General features: G+C 41.4%; 1 protein-coding gene across 3 annotated transcripts in view; it reads left to right on the top strand.

Annotated features, from left to right (window-relative positions):
* Window positions 1-2188: 2188 nt before the first annotated feature.
* Window positions 2189-17738, top strand: part of Aggf1 (angiogenic factor with G-patch and FHA domains 1) — a 40042-nt gene continuing 24492 nt past the window's right edge. The window contains exons 1-5 of one of the 3 annotated variants that reach the window (XM_045133542.1): window positions 2189-2760; window positions 7105-7204; window positions 8758-8957; window positions 12695-12859; window positions 17231-17419. In XM_045133542.1, coding sequence (XP_044989477.1) covers window positions 2545-2760; window positions 7105-7204; window positions 8758-8957; window positions 12695-12859; window positions 17231-17419 — 870 coding nt within the window. In that variant the 5' untranslated portion in view covers window positions 2189-2544. Of the gene's footprint in view, window positions 3363-7104; window positions 7205-8757; window positions 8958-12694; window positions 12860-17230; window positions 17420-17738 lie in introns of all 3 variants that reach the window. The other 2 variants (XM_045133541.1, XM_045133543.1) reach the window with 2 other exon arrangements.

The following is a 17738-nucleotide window of genomic DNA, read 5'->3' as shown; positions in this document are numbered from 1 at the left end:
TCATTACTCATTTCCCATCCTTGAGGGCTATCTCATGCCCTTTTTACCTAGTTTTATATTAGGAGCAGGCTCTGATATAATGAGAAGAGGGATTCTTTACTTGCTTCCAACAGAGAGTAAAGCCTGGAGTTTGAGGTATGCAGGGGGCCCGCTTAAGCTCCCCTTGAAGAGATCAAGAAGACAATCAAAAATCTCTATGTGGCATGGCTGGCAAAATATAAGGCTTGCAGTATCCACTGTTGAGTATCTTCATTGGTGATTTCTCTCTCTCCCATTGAACTGCATGCAGAATGGCTTCTTTCAGCTTTCTGTCAGCTGGTCTACATGCACTATAAGCCTTACACTATAAGCCTTAATAGCCCACACTGTTAGCCTTAGTAGCTCTCACCATAAGCTGTAACAGCCTGCCTCAGACCACCAAGGTCACAGGAGACTGGTACCACACTCTGCTACTCCCACCCAAGGACCTGCGCATATGCTGACCACCAAGGTCATAAACTAATTGGCTTAGAAACTATGGGGTGGCACAAACTGACTGGCTAACACCCTGCAGGGCTCCTAATATTAGAAAATGATTGGTCTAATGCACAGGCTTTGTTAGAAACCCTATAAAAACTGTCCTGTTCCTGCATTCGGGGCTCTGCAGTCCTCTACCCCTGTGAGGTGTATGACTGTGGGCCCCAGCGCGCTTGGAATAAAATCCTCTTGGTTGGGACAGGAGCCTGGTCCATTCTGAAAAATAATATCTTTAACAGCCAGAATAGTCTCAGAATTAAAGGTTCCTTCTGATGGCCATCCGACCTCATAAGTTGGCCACTCAGAGGCACAAAGCGTTTGTCAGGGTCTCCTTCTAACCTCAACTGACAAATTATGGGCCCTAGATTTAACTTCAGTCCAATGGTCAAGAGTCAAGCTAAGGGGCGTTGTCACCGTCTGTCCCATTTTAGGACTATAGACAAAGACACAAAGAACAACAACAACAACACACACAACTGAGACTAACAAATCCAGACACCAGCGACCTGTCCGCGTCTTCCACAAGCAGGCAAAAGAATTGGATGGCCGCGAAGGAGGAAGCTTCCACTCTAACAACAGTACCCGGTCCTCTGACCGACAGTAGGAGACTGCCAGGCGTCCCTGGCTCTCCTCACCTCCCAGGGTGTCCCCCAGGGTGGCAGCCTGTGATCCTCCTAGCACGTCTGCTGATCACGGTCCTCTGGTCCTTCACGGCCCTAGAGGACGGCTGCAAATCAAACCAAGCCAAAAGCGCGCGTCCCAGAAACCAGATACTCAGAACACAAACACCGGCCGGCACACACTCACTCCAGAAGGGGCCCCCTTACCTCCAAGTCGGTTCTCGGGTGTGTGTGGGGGCCTTCACATCCTGGACGAGCCCCCAATGTAGGAAAAAAAAACCCCGCAGGGGGCCCCCACGCTCTGCCTGGATAAGGCGACACCCCAAATCACTCACGAGAAGCGGTCTTGATGCAAACTGCAAGAGAATTTTATTCCAAGCGCGCTGGGGCCCACAGTCATACACCTCACAGGTTTAAAGGGTTCATGAAGTCTTAGGATTAAATAAACCCATTAAACCTTGTTTTACTTATTTTCCTTTCCTGTTGTTCTACAAAATACTGTCTCTTACTTTCCCCCTGGAGATTTTCTACTTTGTAACTAAGATCTAACGGCCTTAGGGGGATAAGGATGCAAGGATCTAAATTTTCTTCTTTTTTTTTTTTTTTTTTTTTTTTTTTTTTTTTTTGAGGTAGGGCTTCGCTCTAGCCCAGGATGACCTGGAATTCACTATGTAGTCTCAGGGTGGTCTCAAACTCACAGGGAGAGTGCTGGGATTAAAGGCGTGCGTCACCACACCCGGTTCACTGCGCTAATTCGAATCTTGGTTTATCATTATTTCTATAAACAGTGGAAAATCATGTTCTTGGCTGGAAAACAGGGAGATGGGAATTGTGCTTCGTGCAATAGTCTTCTCAAAAAGAACTACCAAAAGACGAGGCTCTCCACTCCACGGATCCTGAAACTTCCTCAGTGACCCCCTTCGCCCCGCCCCCACCCCCGCCCCGCCCCGCCCCGCCAAGCCCCGCCCTGCCCCTCCCCTCGTCGGCGGCAGGAGGGCGCGTACACTCAGGCCCTTCTGGTTTCCCGTCTCTTCCTTTTCCCGCCTTGGCCCCGCCCACCACTGGCACATCGTTTCCGGTGAAGCTCGAATCAGCCGAGTGCTTGTGGGGTATTTTCTCTAGTCGGCCTAGTACTCCAATGCTGTCTGTAGAAAGATAGCTGTCCACACAGCGCTCCGGTTTCGTGGCCGCGCAGAGCGGGCGGGGTTTGTCCTTCGTTCCCTAGCCCGCTGCCCCGTTCCGTTCTGCGACGAGCTTCCGGGCGTCATGGCAAGGGCCCGCCGCGGCGGGTCGGGGATGAGGCGATCCTTTGTCGCCCGCGCGCTCCCGAGGCCTCTGGGACCACCGGTGCCCTTGTGGCAGTGAGCTCAGCCCTTCCGCGTCCGCGGGTACCCACGCGCCGGACCTCATGGCCTCCGAGGCGCCGTCCTCGCCGCCGTCGCCTGGCTTGTCGCCGCCCGCTTCCCCCGAACCTGAACTGGCTCAGCTGAGGCGGAAGGTGGAGAAGTTGGAGCACGAGCTGCGGAGCTGCAAGCGAAGGGTGCGGGAGATCGAGAAGCTGCTGCATCACACGGAGCGTCTGTACCAGAGCGCCGAGAGCAACAACCAGGAACTCCGCACGCAGGTGCGCGGCCGCCTCCGCCCCGCCTGTCCGGGGGTAGCCAGAGCTACCCTATACAGTGCTGGAAATAAAGCCCGGAGCAGTTACAAGTCCCAAATGAATTTGGGACAAGCTTAAGAGTTCTGCTTACTTGGGACAGGTGTCTCGTGCCTGGCTTGAATTGGGCTACATTGTCTTCATTCTCGCTTGTCACAACGTCCTGTTGGCAATAAGAGTATTTGTGATTTTTTTTCCCATTAGGTCATGTTTGAGGAGTTTGTCAAGAGTAACCCAGACTGGCTTCAAACTTGAATTTATGATTCTCCAGCTTCTGCCTCTGCCTCCCAAGTGCTGGCAGTCCAGGGGAGCAGCAGGCCTTCTCATTCTGTAGCTCAGGCTGGTTTACATCTAAGTGTGTAGCCCAGGTTGGCTCAAACCAAGGGCGATCCTCCTAGCTCAGTTTTCTCAGTACTGGGATTACAAGCACGAGCCACCATACCTTCTTTCTGTTTGAGACTCATTTCTGCCATTAACTAATTTTGAATTTATACTGAGGCCCCGTTGCTTATAAAATCAGGATGATCGCACACAGCAGTGAAGGTTATATAAAATTAAGCAAGAACAATGTAAGTATGAAAATATTTAAAAAATCATATATCGTTAAGCAAGAACACAATTTTACGAAACATTGAGCACACTTCTTGTGTAAGGTTTTTATTTTGGGCGAGTATCATCTTGATTTTGCTTGTGAAAATGGGGTTCTCATCTTTCTTACAGATGTAGCAGTAATTTCATTTTCATAATAGGCAGTAAGATTAGTTACAGTGACCTAAAAATTGTGGGTTTTTTTTCCTACTGGGATAATCCTAGCACTCAGGAGGTAGAAGTAGGAGAATTGCGGAGAGTTTGAGACCAGCCTGGGACTACACAGTGAGATCGAAGTCAGTCTTGGCTAGAGTGAGATTACCTGGGTGGGGGGGGATGGAATTTTTGTGTGTGATCATTTGTACATTCTCTTGATGTTATTTCAAGATAATTTCAATTTAACTATTTCGTTTATTTTATCAATTATTAATACATTCTCTAAAACTACATCTAGGCTGGATACTAAAATGTCACCAGACTTTGTCATACCATTCCTAAATGAGCCATGAAAATTCGTTGTTGTAAAAAAAAAAATTAGTTGTTGTGTTGAAATGAACTCTGTGCCCATTGTAGAGTTATGGTTATTTTTTATTTACTAGAAAGAGAGAGGGGGAATGAATGGGCATGTCAGGGCCTCCTACCACTGGAAACAAATTACACATACATGCACCACTTTGTGTGTCTGTATTTTTATGGGCCTTGAGGACTCAAACTCGGGTGGTTAGACTTTGCAACCAGGTGCCTTTAACTGCTGAGCCATATTTCCAGCCCCATATTGTTGTTGTTGTTTTTTTTTTGTTGTTGTTTATTCAACCACTAATTTTTGTTGTTTCTGTTTTGAGACAGATTCTCACTGTATCCCAGGCTGATATGAAATTCCCTCTTTAAGCAGGCTGTCCTCAAACTCAGCCAATCCTTCTACCTCAGCTTTCCAAGAGGTAGGGTCTCACACTAGCCCAGGCTGACCTGGAATTCACTATAGAGTCTCAGCACCATGACTTTCTTAACCACTAGTACATCTACAATGTGTAGGAATTGTGCTAAGAGAAAACGAATATGGAAAGAAGGGAGCAGAGCATGGTAGTCATAAATACAATGCTTTTACAATTCTAAATTATTAAAGTACTGCCTGCCTTGTTGATTCTAAAACAAGTGTTTTCTGAATCTTCCTTGAGCTAGTATTTCTTTGCTATTAGTGTTTTCCTTATTCATTATTGCTATTAACTTATTAGTGACCCAACATCAATTATGGAAATGCAATTTGGGCCAGTAGTCCTAGCTACTAGGGAGATTGAGGCAGGAGGATCCCTTAAGTCTAGAAATATGAGGCCAGCCTGGGCATTGTAGATAGACCTTGTCTTTAAAAAAAAAAAAATGTTTATAATGTTTATAGTAGCTTTTTAACAAATTAATTTTACTTACTTAGATGAGAGAGTGAAAGAGGTAGAGAGTGAGAGTAAAAGTGAGAGAATGGGCATGCCAGGGCCTTTAGTCACTGCAAATGAACTCCAGACACATGCACCACCTTGTGCAACCTTGTGCATTTGGCTTATGTGGGTCCTGGGGAATTGAACCTGGGTCCTCTGCCTTTGCAGGCAAGTGTCTTAACTGCTAAGACATCTCCAGCCCCAGAGACCTCATCTTAAACAAAAGGACGTCTTTATTTACTGTCTTGCTGTTGGTAATAACTATCTTCTAGTCTTGTGTGCTGGGAGGGTGCAATTTTGTTAGCTTTCATCTCCCATTTCTCAGTGTTTCATTTACAGCAGTAAAACATGGAGTTAAGCATATAAGGATGGCCTCATAGAAAAACTGTAATATGTGCAGAGTTCGGTCAACAAGACTTGTGCAGTTTGTCTCTTCAGATATTTTATGTGTAAAAGTAGCATTGAAACAACTACTTTGTAAGGTGGCTGTGTGACTAAAAGATGTTATTTAAAATACCAGTGCAATGCCTAGCATGTAATTCAGTTCATAGTGATAGTGGTAGCAGCCTGAATCAGCGCTAAGGTAAGGCAACCTGTCTCCTAGGGCAGAGAGGTTTAGAGGGCACTTACTCTCACATAGGAATTTGAGAGTGAGGGTCTTCTTAACTTTTTCACTCTCTGTAGGTAATTTGCTTACTTTACTCTAGTTCTAGTCCTGGTAGTGGTAGCAAACCTCATAATTCATATAGAGCTCAGATAATAAATTTTCAATTAGCCTTGTTGCCTTTTCTGTTTAATCTTGTCCTTAAAGAAATACTAAGAAACTTAGTTGGTTTCATGTATATACTAGACATTGTCTGACATTGAAATCCTATTAGACTGAGGAAGCTTATCAACTGCTTATGGATATGCCTGCATTGCATAGGTCCAGGTCTATGCAACATCCTTTAGGGGTGTTTCAATGGGTGAGATACATGGAAGACAGAAACTCTTCTCAGACAGTCATACTCTCTCTTCTACATTTAGACATAAGACCAAACCAAAAATGCATTAAAGAAGATAAAAGGCATTAAATTTTTTTTTTGTTTTTTTGAGGTAGGGTCTCACTCTGGTCCAGGCTGACCTGGAATTAACTATGTAGTCTCAGGGCGGCCTCGAGCTTACAGTGATCTTCCTATCTCTGCTTCCCAAGTGCTGGGATTAAAGGTATGCACTATGCCCGGCTAAGGCATTAAATATTTAAGTGAATAATTAATTCCAGGTGGAAATCACTGAATGATAGATAATTCTGTAAGGATGGAAACTTATAGAATCTTTTTTTTTTTTTTTTGAGACAGCGTCTCATGTAGCCCAGGCTAGCCTCAAACTCACTCTGTAGCTGAGGATGACCTTATACTCCTGATCCTCTTGTGTGTTGGTAGTACAGGTGTGTACCATGCACACTAGGCAAACACTCTGCCAACTAAGCTATGTCTCCAACCTGGAAACATACAGTTTATGCTCTCTCTTTAGAGAGAGAATTGCTGACCTTTTATTAGAATAAAAACTTTTGCTTTTGTACTGTTTTTAGTAGTGCTTGGAGTAGAATGCAGGGCCTTTTGCCTTCCATTGAGCTATATTTTGAGCTGTAGACATTCCTGTTTGTTAGAAGTGAAGGATGCTGAATGCATGTAGTCCCGTACTTGAGAGTGGAGGTGGGGAGATTTGAAATGCCAGGTTTCCCTCAGCTACATTGAATTCATGAGATACATGAGACAAAAAAAAATCTGTGGGGCTAGAGAGATGGCTTAGTGGTTAAGGCGCTTACCTGTGAAGCCTAAGAACCCATGTTTGACTCTCCAGATCCCATGTAAGCCAAGAATAAGCATCTGGAGTTCAATTTCAGTAGCTGAGACCCTGGTGTACCAATTCTGTGTCTCTCTCTCTCTAAAATAAAATAAATTAAAATTTTTTTTAAAAAAGAAAAAAACCAGAATCTGAAATCAGCTGTAATAGTTGTGAGTTGTTTTAGTTTTTATGAAAAGAAAGCTAGTTGCTCTTGGCACATATCTAAAAGTTTTACAAAGAAAATGTCTTAGCCAGGTATGGTGGTGTACACCTTTAATCCTAGTACTCCGGGAGGCAGAGGTAGGAGGATCTCTGAGTTCAAGGCCAGCATGAAGACTACCTAGTGAATTCCAGGTCAGCCTGGGCTAGAGCAAGACCCTACTTTGAAAAACCAGTAATAATGATAATGTCTTGTAGTACGAGCATTTGGATGTATTATTAGATTGTTTTATGGTTTGTTTCTTTTCAGGTGGAAGAACTCAGTAAAATACTCCATTGTGGAAAAAATGAAGATAGTAAGTCTGATGTAGAAGTACAAACTGAGAACCATGCTCCTTGGTCAATTTCAGGTATTTACCATATAGTGAGATGCCTAGTAGGATTACATCCATGTTGTACCAATGTAATGTTTCCTTTAAAATTAATAGACAAAGATCTACATAAAAATGAGGGGTGTTGGGCTGGAGAGATGGCTTAGCGGTTAAGTGCTTGCCTGTGAAGCCTAAGGACCCCGGTTCGAGGCTCGGTTCCCCAGGTCCCACGTTAGCCAGATGCACAAGGGGGCGCACGCGTCTGGAGTTCATTTGCAGTGGCTGGAAGCCCTGGCGTGCCCATTCTCTCTCTCTGCCTCTTTCTCTGTCATGCTCAAATAAATAAATAAAAATGAACAAAAAAAATTTAAAAAAAAAATGAGGGGTGTTATAATATTGACTAGCCTCCATGTAATTTGGTGTCTTTATATTGTAATTTCTTTAGTGTTCTAGTATTTATTTTTCTAGCAGCATATTGAGTAATTTTCTTTTGCTTTTGTTTTGTTTGAGGCAGGGTCTCACTCTAGCCTGGGTTGACCTGGAACTCTGTAGACCCAGGCTGGCCTCAAATTCACAGTAATCCTCCTACCTCAGCCTTTCCAGCACTGGAACTGAACTGCCACTATGATCCACTGTTTTTGTTGTTATTGTTTTGAGACATATTTTTCTTAGTGTGTGGCCAAGGGTGGCCTGGAGCTTGATAGCTACATGACCCAGATTAGCCTTCATCTTGCAATCATCCTGCCTTAGTCTCCCAAACAGTGGGATTACCACCACCATGCCCAGGCTTCAATCTCCTGTACTCCAGTGATCTCAACCTCAGTGTCCTGAGTGCCTGAGACTACAGGTACATACCATCAGACCTAATGTTAGCATGCCATCCTCTTTCTTTCTGTTTTTTTTAAATTTAATTTTTTTTTTTTTTGAGGTAGGGTGTCAGTCTAGCCTAGGCTGACCTGCAAATCACTCTGTTGGCCTTAAACTCAGGGTAATCCTCCTACCTCAGCCTCCCCTCCCCCCAGTGCTGAGATTAAAGGTGTGTGCCACCACATGGGGTCTTTCTTTTAAAAAAAAATCTTTTTTGGGCTAGAGAGATGGTTTAGCAGTTAAGGCACTTGCCTGTGAAGCCTAAGGACCTAGGTTTGATTCCCCAGTACCCATATAAGCTACATGCACATAGTGGCGCATGCATCTGGAGTTCCTTTGCAGTGGCTAGTCTGTCAATAATAAATAAAAGTTTACAAAAAATATTTTTATTTATTTGAGTGTGAGAGAGAAATACCTACTTTTGGCAGCCATATATGTACTATTGGTCTTTTCAAATATATGTAATTATAAAAATCATTTTTTGTTGTTGTTGTTTTTCGAGGTAGGATCTCACTAGCCCAGGCTGACCTGGAATTCACTGAGTAGTCTCAGGGTGTCCTCCAACTCAGGGTGATCCACCTACCTCTGCCACCTGAATGCTGGGATTATAAAGGCGTATGCCACCACACTTGGCAAATTGTATTAAATGTGTGATGTTTGGTGCTTAGTGCAAATGTTTCAGAATTAAGCTTTATGTACACTAACTTAATTTGTTTTTGCTACAGATTATTATTGTCAGACATATTATAATGATGAAAGTCTTCCCAATAAAGAGACTGAACTTTCTGGCCACCAAAGTCAGTATGTTCAAACTCCTTTTAATTCTAAGGATGAGACACATGTAGAAAATGATGCTCATACTGGTACTGATGTAATGGAAAATGTTAAATTTGGACAAGAGGATCATTTCACTTCACCTTCACAGGTAATCAAATGTCAGTCGTGAAAGTTGATGCCCAAGAACTTGTCCTTAGTTATCATGCACAGAGATAGAGATAGAGATAGATTTCTCTAGATCATCAAAATGTATATGAGGGTTATAGACAGTCTTGCTTATGATTGTACAAAGCATATTGTTTATCTTTTTGAGATGGAATCTTGCTTTGTTGCTTGGGCTGGTCTTGTATTTCTGCGCTCCAATTGTCCTCCTACCTAAGCCTCCTGAGTAGCTGAGACTATAGATTTGTATCACCATAACTAGCTATATTTGTTAAAAAATGAAAAATTAAGACTGATGTGGTGACTTATACCTTTAATCCCAGTGCTTGGGAGGCTGAGATAGGAGGATTGCTATGAGTTTGAGACCAGCCTGAGCTAGAGTGAGACTCTGCCTTAAAAAAAAAAAAAAAACTTATTTATATGTTTATTTTCGTATTTATGATATACTTGAAATAAAGGAAAATTTGTCAGTGTATTTTCAGTCAACTAAAATATAGATACAATATGATATTTTACCATATTTATACTTAAAATCATTAGTTTTTTACTTAAGTTTTTTGTTTGTTTGTTTGTTTTTTTGAGGTAGGGCCTCATTCTAGCCTAGACTGATCTGGAACTTACTTTGTAGTCCCAAGCTGGCCTTGAACTCACAGCAGTACTCCTACCTCTGCCTTGTGAAGGTGTATGCCACCATGACTGGCTTTGTTTTCTTTTTGACAAGGATCTCTCTCTCTTTCTCTCTCTCTCTCTCTCTCTCTCTCTCTCTCTCTTTTGGTTTTTCTAGGCAGGGTCTCACTGTAGCCCAGGCTGACCTGGAATTCTGGAATTCACTCTGCATTCTTAGGGTGGCCTCCAACTCTCTCTCTGCCTCCTGAGTGCTGGGATTAAAGGTATGTGCCAACATGCCTGGCCTGATAGTTTGTCTTATAGAATGTTTCATAAGTCTGTATATTATAGATTGCTTCCTTATGGTATCATACATTCTTTATTTTGTTTGGTTAATTTTTTAAATTTATTTGAGAGAGGCAGATATATATACACATACACACAGAGAAAGAGAGAGAGAGAGAAGGAGAGAGAGAGAGATTGAGCACGTCAGGGCCTCCAGCCACTGTAAACAAATTCCAGATGCCTGTGCCACCTTGATGGGGGTCCTGAGGAATTGAACCTGAGTCCTTTGGTTTTTCAGGCAAGCACCTTAATGCTAAACCAACCCTCCAGCCCTTATTTTATTTTTCGTTTTTATTTTTCAAGGTAGGGTCTTGCTCTAGCCCAGGCTGACCTGGAATTCACAACGAAGTCTCAGGTTGGCCTTGAACTCAAGGCAATCCTCTTACCTGTACCTCCCAAATGCTGGGATTTAAGGTGTGTGCCAACACAACTGGCCTGATAGTTTGACTTATAGACTGTTTCATAAGTCTGTATATTATAGATTGCTTCCTTATAGTATTGTACATTTTTATTTTGTTTTGTTAATTTTTTTTGTTTTTTTGTTTTGTTAATTTTTTAAATTTATTTGAGATATATATATACAGACAGACAGACAGAGAGAGCGAGGGAGAGGGAGGGAAGAAGAGATTGAGCACATCAGGACCTCCAGCCACTGCAAACAAATTCCAGATGCATGTGCCACCTTGATATGGGTCCTGGGGAATTGAACCTGGGTCCTTTGGTTTTGCAGGCAAGTGCCTTAATGTTAAGCTAACTCTCCAGTCCCCGCCCTTTTTTTCCATTTTTATTTTTCAAGGTATGGTTTCCGTCTAGCCCAGGCTGACCTGGAATTCACTACAAAGTCCCAGGGTGGCCTTGAACTCAAGGTGATCCTCCTACCTCTGCCTCCTGAGTGCTGGGATTCAAGGTGTGCTCTACCATGCCTGGCTTCCTTATTTTGTTTTCTTTAAAAAAAAATTTTTTTTTTGTTTATTTTATTTATTTGAGAGTGACAGAGAGAGAAAGAGGCAGATAGAGAGAGAGAGAGAATAGGCGTTCCAGGGCCTCCAGCTGCTGCAAACGAACTCCAGACACATGTGTCCCCTTGTACATCTGTCTAACATGGGTCCTGGGGAATGGAGCCTCAAACTGGGCTCCTTAGGCTTCACAGGCAAGTACTTAACTGCTTAGCCATTTCTCCAGCCCATATTTTGTTTTTTTAAGGTAGGGTTTCATTCTAGCCCAGGGTGGCCTTGAACTCAATGCAGTCTTCCTACCTCTGCCTCCCAAGTGCTGGGATTAAAGGTGTGTGCCACCACACCTGGCTATACATTTATTTTTATTTTAAAAATATTTTTATTCATTTATGTGAGAGAGGGAGAGAGAGAATAACAGAATTAGGCGCAACGGGCCCTCTGGCTACTACAAGCAACTCATGCCACTTTCTGAGCTTGGCTTTATGTAGGTACTGGGGGAATTGTCCCCAGTCTATCAGGCTTGTCAGGTAAGCATTGCTAAGCCATCTCTGCAGCTACTAATATTTTTATTTGTTATGAATATTTTTATTTTTGAGTAATTGTTACCACCTTACTTTTATATCTTTAAAACTTAGTCAAGCTGGGTGTTGTGGTACACACCTTTAATCCCAGCACTTGGGAGGCAGAGGTAGAAGGATCACTGTAAGTTCAAGGCAAGCCTGGTGCTACAAAGAGGACAGCCTGGGCTACAGTGAGATGCTACTTTGAAAAAAAAAACAAAAGCAAACAAAAAACTTAGTCAAGGTAGTGAGGAGATGGCTTACTAGTAAGAGTGCTTGCCATACAAGCATGAGGACCTGACTTTGATCCCCAGGACCCAAATCAGTGCCTTATATGGCCATATACACTTACAATGCCAGTCTTGAGAGTGGAGACAGGACAAATGCTGAAGCTTGTTGGTAATGCCAGTCTGTGTGAAAAAAGCCCACAGCTCTCCAGGGTCAGTGAGAAATACTGTCTTCAAGAAAAAAGGTGCAAGAGCAATAGAGGAAGGCTGTTGGAGTTCTACTCTGGCACCTGCATATACTTACATGGGTATGTGCACACACATAAATATAGTATACACACACAACACACATCAGAACCCCCCCTTTTTTTTATCACGTAGCACTGCAAAAAAGTTTTAAAAAATCACCTAGGTTAAAGTTAAATTAAATAACAAAGTTGTTTTATATATATAAAATACTAATGTTATATATAAACATATTTATAATTATATATATAAAGAATGTAGCCGGGCGTGGTGGCGCACGCCTTTAATCCCAGCACTTGGGAGGCAGAGGTAGGAGGATTGCCATGAGTTCAAGGCCACCCTGAGATGACAGAGTTAATTCCAGGTCAGCCTGGACCAGAGTGAGACCCTACCTCGAAAAAATAAACAAACAAACAAACAACAAAAAAAGAATGTATATATTCTTTCTTTTTCTCATATATATGTATATGTATATATGTATATATATTTAAGAGAAAGTGAATGAGGAAGACACAGTGAATCTGGGCACGCTAGGCACTCCTATCACTGCAAATGAACTGCAGATACATGTGCCACTTTGTGCATCTGGCTTTACTGAGTACCTGGGAGTTGAATCTGGGCCAGCAGGCTTTGCAAACAGGGCCCTTAACCTCTGAGCCATCTTCCCAGCCCTGAAGTCATTATTTAAACATAGCTTCAGTCTTTCAAATTCTGCCAACTTTTAAGTTGAAGAGCAATTTGTCATTTTCTCTTATCTGATATGATTGATTGTATCTCCTGTAGGAGGCAGAGTCTTCTTTAGCAGCAGAAGGAACCTCCTTGGAAGGCTCATCACTAGCCGAGAGTTTGAGGGCTGCAGCAGAAGCCGCCGTGTCACAGACTGGTTTTAGTTATGATGAGAATACTGGACTATATTTTGACCACAGCACTGGTTTCTATTATGATTCTGTAAGTATCTTGTATCTTTTTTATATTTTATTTATTTATTTTAAGAGAAAGAAAAAAAGAAGCAGAACAAAAGAGTGATAGAATGGGTATAAATCTCTTCCATTTTTTTAAAAATATATTTACTTAGTTTTTTCTTGTTTTTCAAGTTTTTATTAACAACTTCCATAATTATATCCCATTTTTTTATAATCATGGAAAATGTTAATAAAAATTGAGAAAATAAATAAATAAAAAATATCCCATGAGAATACACTCTCCCCACTTTCCCCTTTGAAACTCCATTCTCCATCATATCCCATCCCCATCTCAATCAGTCTCTCTTTTATTTTGATGTCATGATCTTTTCCTCCTCTTATGATGGTCTTATGTAGGTAGTGTCAGGCACTGTGAGGTCATGGATATCAAGGCCATTTTGTGTCTTGAGGGGAGCATGTTGTAAGGAGTCCTACCCTTCCTTTGGCTCTTATGTTCTTTGCACCACCTTTTCCACATTAGACCCTGAGCCTTGGAAGGTGTGATAGAGATATTACAGTACTGAGCACTCCGGTCACTTCTTTACAGCACCATGATGCCTTATGAGTCATCCCAAGGTCACTGCCATCTGAAGAGAGAAGATTCTCTACCAAAAGTGAGAGTAGCATTAATAAAAGTGTATGAACTTTTTTAAGAGAAATGCTTACTGGGTAGTTTGGTAAGCATAGTACATACATTTAGCCAGACAGCAGCAGACATTACATCCCTAGGGCTCATGACGACTCCTGTTTTAGGTTTTCACTATCAGGGATGTATTCCCTCCCATGGAGCAGGCCTCCAGTCCAATTAGAAGGCAATTGGTTTCCACCATGACAGACATGCCACTATTGTACCAGTTGGCTCATTTGGCATGGCTGGCAAAATATAAGGCTTGCAGTATCCACTGTTGAGTATCTTCATTGGTGATTTCTCTCTCTCCCATTGAACTGCATGCAGAATGGCTTCTTTCAGCTTTCTGTCAGCTGGTCTACATGGAGGAGGTTATCAGTTCAGCTCCAGCAGGATTTCTCAGTGGCCTTGCGGCCCAAGTATGTGGAGTCTTCAGCAATAGGGTCTTACCATCTATTCCTGGTGAGAAACCAAGGGTCTCGGCAATGGCCTGTAATGTTTTGGGGCCATCAGGGACCTCCTTGGCCAACAACTCACTGGAAGGTATCCCATCCCTGGCACTGAAAATTTTCTAGCAACAATCTGTGGCACCTGAGTGTTCCATTGTCCAAAAAAGTAGGATTCCATATGATTTATTTATATCCTCTTAGATTTTGATTAGCCCTCCTTTCACCTTTCCTTTACTCAGTCTCTTCCCCTGACCTCACTTTGGGCCTTTTCACTCCCATTAATCTATTCTTCTACTTACATATATACAATACCCTCTTATTAAGTACCCCTCTCCCTTCCTTTCTCTTCCCTTTATATCTCTTTTCCAGTTTACTGGCCTTTGCTACTGAGTTTCTTACTCACACAGAAGTATTTATTTATTTAAATATTTTATTTTATTAGAAAGAGGCAGATAGAGAATGGGCACACAAGGCCTCTAGCCACTGCACATGAACTCCAGATGCATATGCCACCTTGTGTATCTGGCTTACGTGGGTACTGTGGAATGGAGCTTGGGTCCTTAGGATTCACAGGCAAGTACCTTAAGTTAAATTAAGTTAGACTGATAATTCTAGGCTCAGGGAGGGAATTTTAACAACTATTTAAAGTACTTTATGAGCTCAATTTAGTCCACAGAGGGAGATCTTTTTTTTCTTCCCCTTCCTCTTCCCCTTTCCCTTCTTCTCCTCCTCCTCCCTCCTTCCTCCTTTTTGTGAGGCAGCATCTCACTTTATCCGAGCTGATCTGGAACTCTCTCTATATACCAATGTCTATATCACAACAATCCTCCTATCTCAATTTCCCAAGTGCTAGGATTACAGGCATGAACCACCATGCCTGCCTTTTTCTTTTTTTCTTTTTTGTTTTTCAAGGTAGGGTTGCACTGTAGCCCAGGCTGACCTGGAATTTACTATATAGTCTCAGGGTGGCCATGGTAATATATCCCATGGTAATTCCCTCCCTCCCCACCCCCACACTTTCCCATTTGAAATTCCATTCTCCATCATATTACCTCCCCATTACAATCATTGTAATTACATATATACAATATCAACCTATTAAGTACCTATTAAGTATCCTCCTCCCTTCCTTTCTCTTCCCTTTATGTCTCCTTTAAAATACAATTTTATGTATTCAGTAGGAAAGGGGTGGTGAGACAGAGCCTCTTTTGCTGTGACTGAACTCCAGATGCATGCACTTTGTGCATCTGGCTTTATGTGGGCACTGAGGAATTGAACCGTGACCAACTCAGGCCAGCAGGCTTTATAAGCAAGCACCTCTCTCTAGCCCACATGCTTATTGTTAGTCAGCATTTTATATTTTGTGGCTTTTACCCATTCCATATTACAGAATCAGTTTTAGACTGGAGATAAAGATATAGCTAGTGGTAGAACATGATATGGACCAATTACTGAGTTTGATCCACAGCAGTGCAAAAGAATCAATCAATAAAAATTAAAATTAAAAACTAATTTAGGGGCTGGGAAAATGGCTTACTGGTTCAAGGCACTTGCTTGCAATGCCTGATGGCCCAGGTTCAATTCCCAAGCCACCCATATAAGGCTGGATACAAAAAAATGGTACAATTGTCTACTATTCATTTGAAGCAGCAAGAAGCCTTGAACACAAATAAATAAATTTTTTTGTTTTTACCAAGGTAAGGTCTCACTCTAGTCCAGGCTGACCTTGGATTTACGGCACTCCTTTTATCCAGGAGTGCTGGGATTAAAGACATGAGCCACCTCACCTGGTTCAAAAAAAATTTTTTTTTTAAAGATTAAAAAAGCCAGGAATGGTGGCACATGTTTTTAATCTCAGCACTTGGGAGGCAGAGATAGGAGGATTGCTGTGAGTTTGAGGCCACCCTGAGACTACATGTTCTAGTCTAGACTGACCTGGGATTCGCTGAGACACTCCTTCAAAAAACAAAACAAAACAAAACAGGGTATGGAGGGATGGCTTAGTGGTTAAGGTGTTTGCCTACAAAGCCAAAGGTCCCAGGTTTGATTCCCCATAACCCACATTAGCCCGATGCACAAGGGGTCACAAGCACCTGGAGTTTGTCTGCAGTGGCTGGAAGCCCTAGGGCACTCATTCTCTCTCTCTCTCTTACTCCATCTCTCTCTCTCTCTTTCTCTCTCTCTCTCCTTCTTTCCTCCCTCCTTCTTTCTCTGTCAAATAAATAAATATAAATAAATATTTAAAAAATGCACATGAAAACAATTAAAAGTGAAATTGAAGATAATAATGTGGAATCAAAAACATAATGTATCACTGGTTAGAACAGAACTGGAAAATAAGATTTCTAGTACAGTGATACATGGCTGTTGAAGTCTGCTACTTAACTGGATTTCATTTAAGGTTTGATGACAGTGGTGATGAAATTTATCCACATAACTCAGCTTAAAGAATCTAGGAATGTGATTTGGTACTTGTGGAAATTACAGAATGTGTGTGCCCCCAAAATGGACTAGGTGTCCATCATTCGACTTATTGGAACTATTGTTAACTATTGTAGGCCACATAAGACTGATAAGTTGGTTAAGAGACTTCAATCAATTTCCCATCTGCATGTGGTAGTCTTTTTAAGCCTTTTTTGAAAAGAGGTATTTTGTCATTGGGAGTATGCTAATCAACAATGCTAACTAATAGCCAGAAATTTAATGTTTAAACTTTTACCCAAAGCTATTACTTACTTGATTTCTTGGAGAAAACAGTTTTTGTGTAGACATTATTCTTTGGCAGCCCTTTCTGTGTCTTTTTCTGATGTTTAGTCTATAAATTGTTCTGTAATTCTGCAAGTTATATTTATAAATAGATAAGGGACTTCACTATTGCCACTTTTTTTTTTTTTTTTGGTTGTTTGAGGTAGGGTTTCACAGTAGCCCAGTCTGATCTGGAATTCACTATGTAGTTTCAGGGTGGCCTTGAACTCATGGTGATCCTTCTACCTCTGCTTCTCAAGTGCTGGGATTAAAGGCATGTGCCACTACCCTTGGCAGCAATTTAATATTTATATTTGTTTTCACACTAGGAAAATTAAAGTATATACTAAGTAACAAAATATATTGTACAAGTAAAGTATTTTCATTCTATTATGTTAATTCATTATCTTCTGAAAGTACTATAATTATAAAACAAGCAGATATTTACTATATTCGAGTATATTGAATTTCTGTTATTTTTCTATTGTATTTCATTATATGTCAATACAGCTTACTGTTTTCTTGACTTTGAAAGGAAAATCAACTATATTATGATCCTTCTACTGGAATTTATTATTACTGTGATGTGGAAAGTGGTCGATACCAATTTCATTCTCGAGTAGAGTTACAGCCCTGTCAGACTTCTAGTACCAAACAAAGTAAAGATAAAAAATTGAAGAAGAAAAGAAAAGATCCAGATTGTTCTACAACAAATGAGGAAAAGGTAATTCCATCTTAATTTTTTAAATTTATATTGACTTTAATGACATATTTAACCTAAAACTTTCTTATGAAACTGAAAATCATTCTGTGTTTGTATTTCAAATGTAACTATTAAGATAATGGAATCTAACAATCGTGAAAAGTTCAAGTGGAGTAAACATGGGCTTTTTTTTTTTAAACAAATTCTTAGTTACTAGAAATAGAAGGTATTTCATAGCATTGAAGGAAGTAAATTTAGAGTACATAAAATAATCTTTTTGTTGTTTTTTTCCAAGGTAGAGTCTTACTGTAGCTCTGGCTGACCTGGAGCTCACTCTAGT

This window comes from Jaculus jaculus, chromosome 14 (genome assembly GCF_020740685.1).
Source record: "Jaculus jaculus isolate mJacJac1 chromosome 14, mJacJac1.mat.Y.cur, whole genome shotgun sequence".
NCBI classification, from domain to species: domain Eukaryota; kingdom Metazoa; phylum Chordata; class Mammalia; order Rodentia; family Dipodidae; genus Jaculus; species Jaculus jaculus.
Note: the sequence above shows the minus strand (reverse complement) of the source record. Positions and strands in the feature narration are given on the sequence as shown.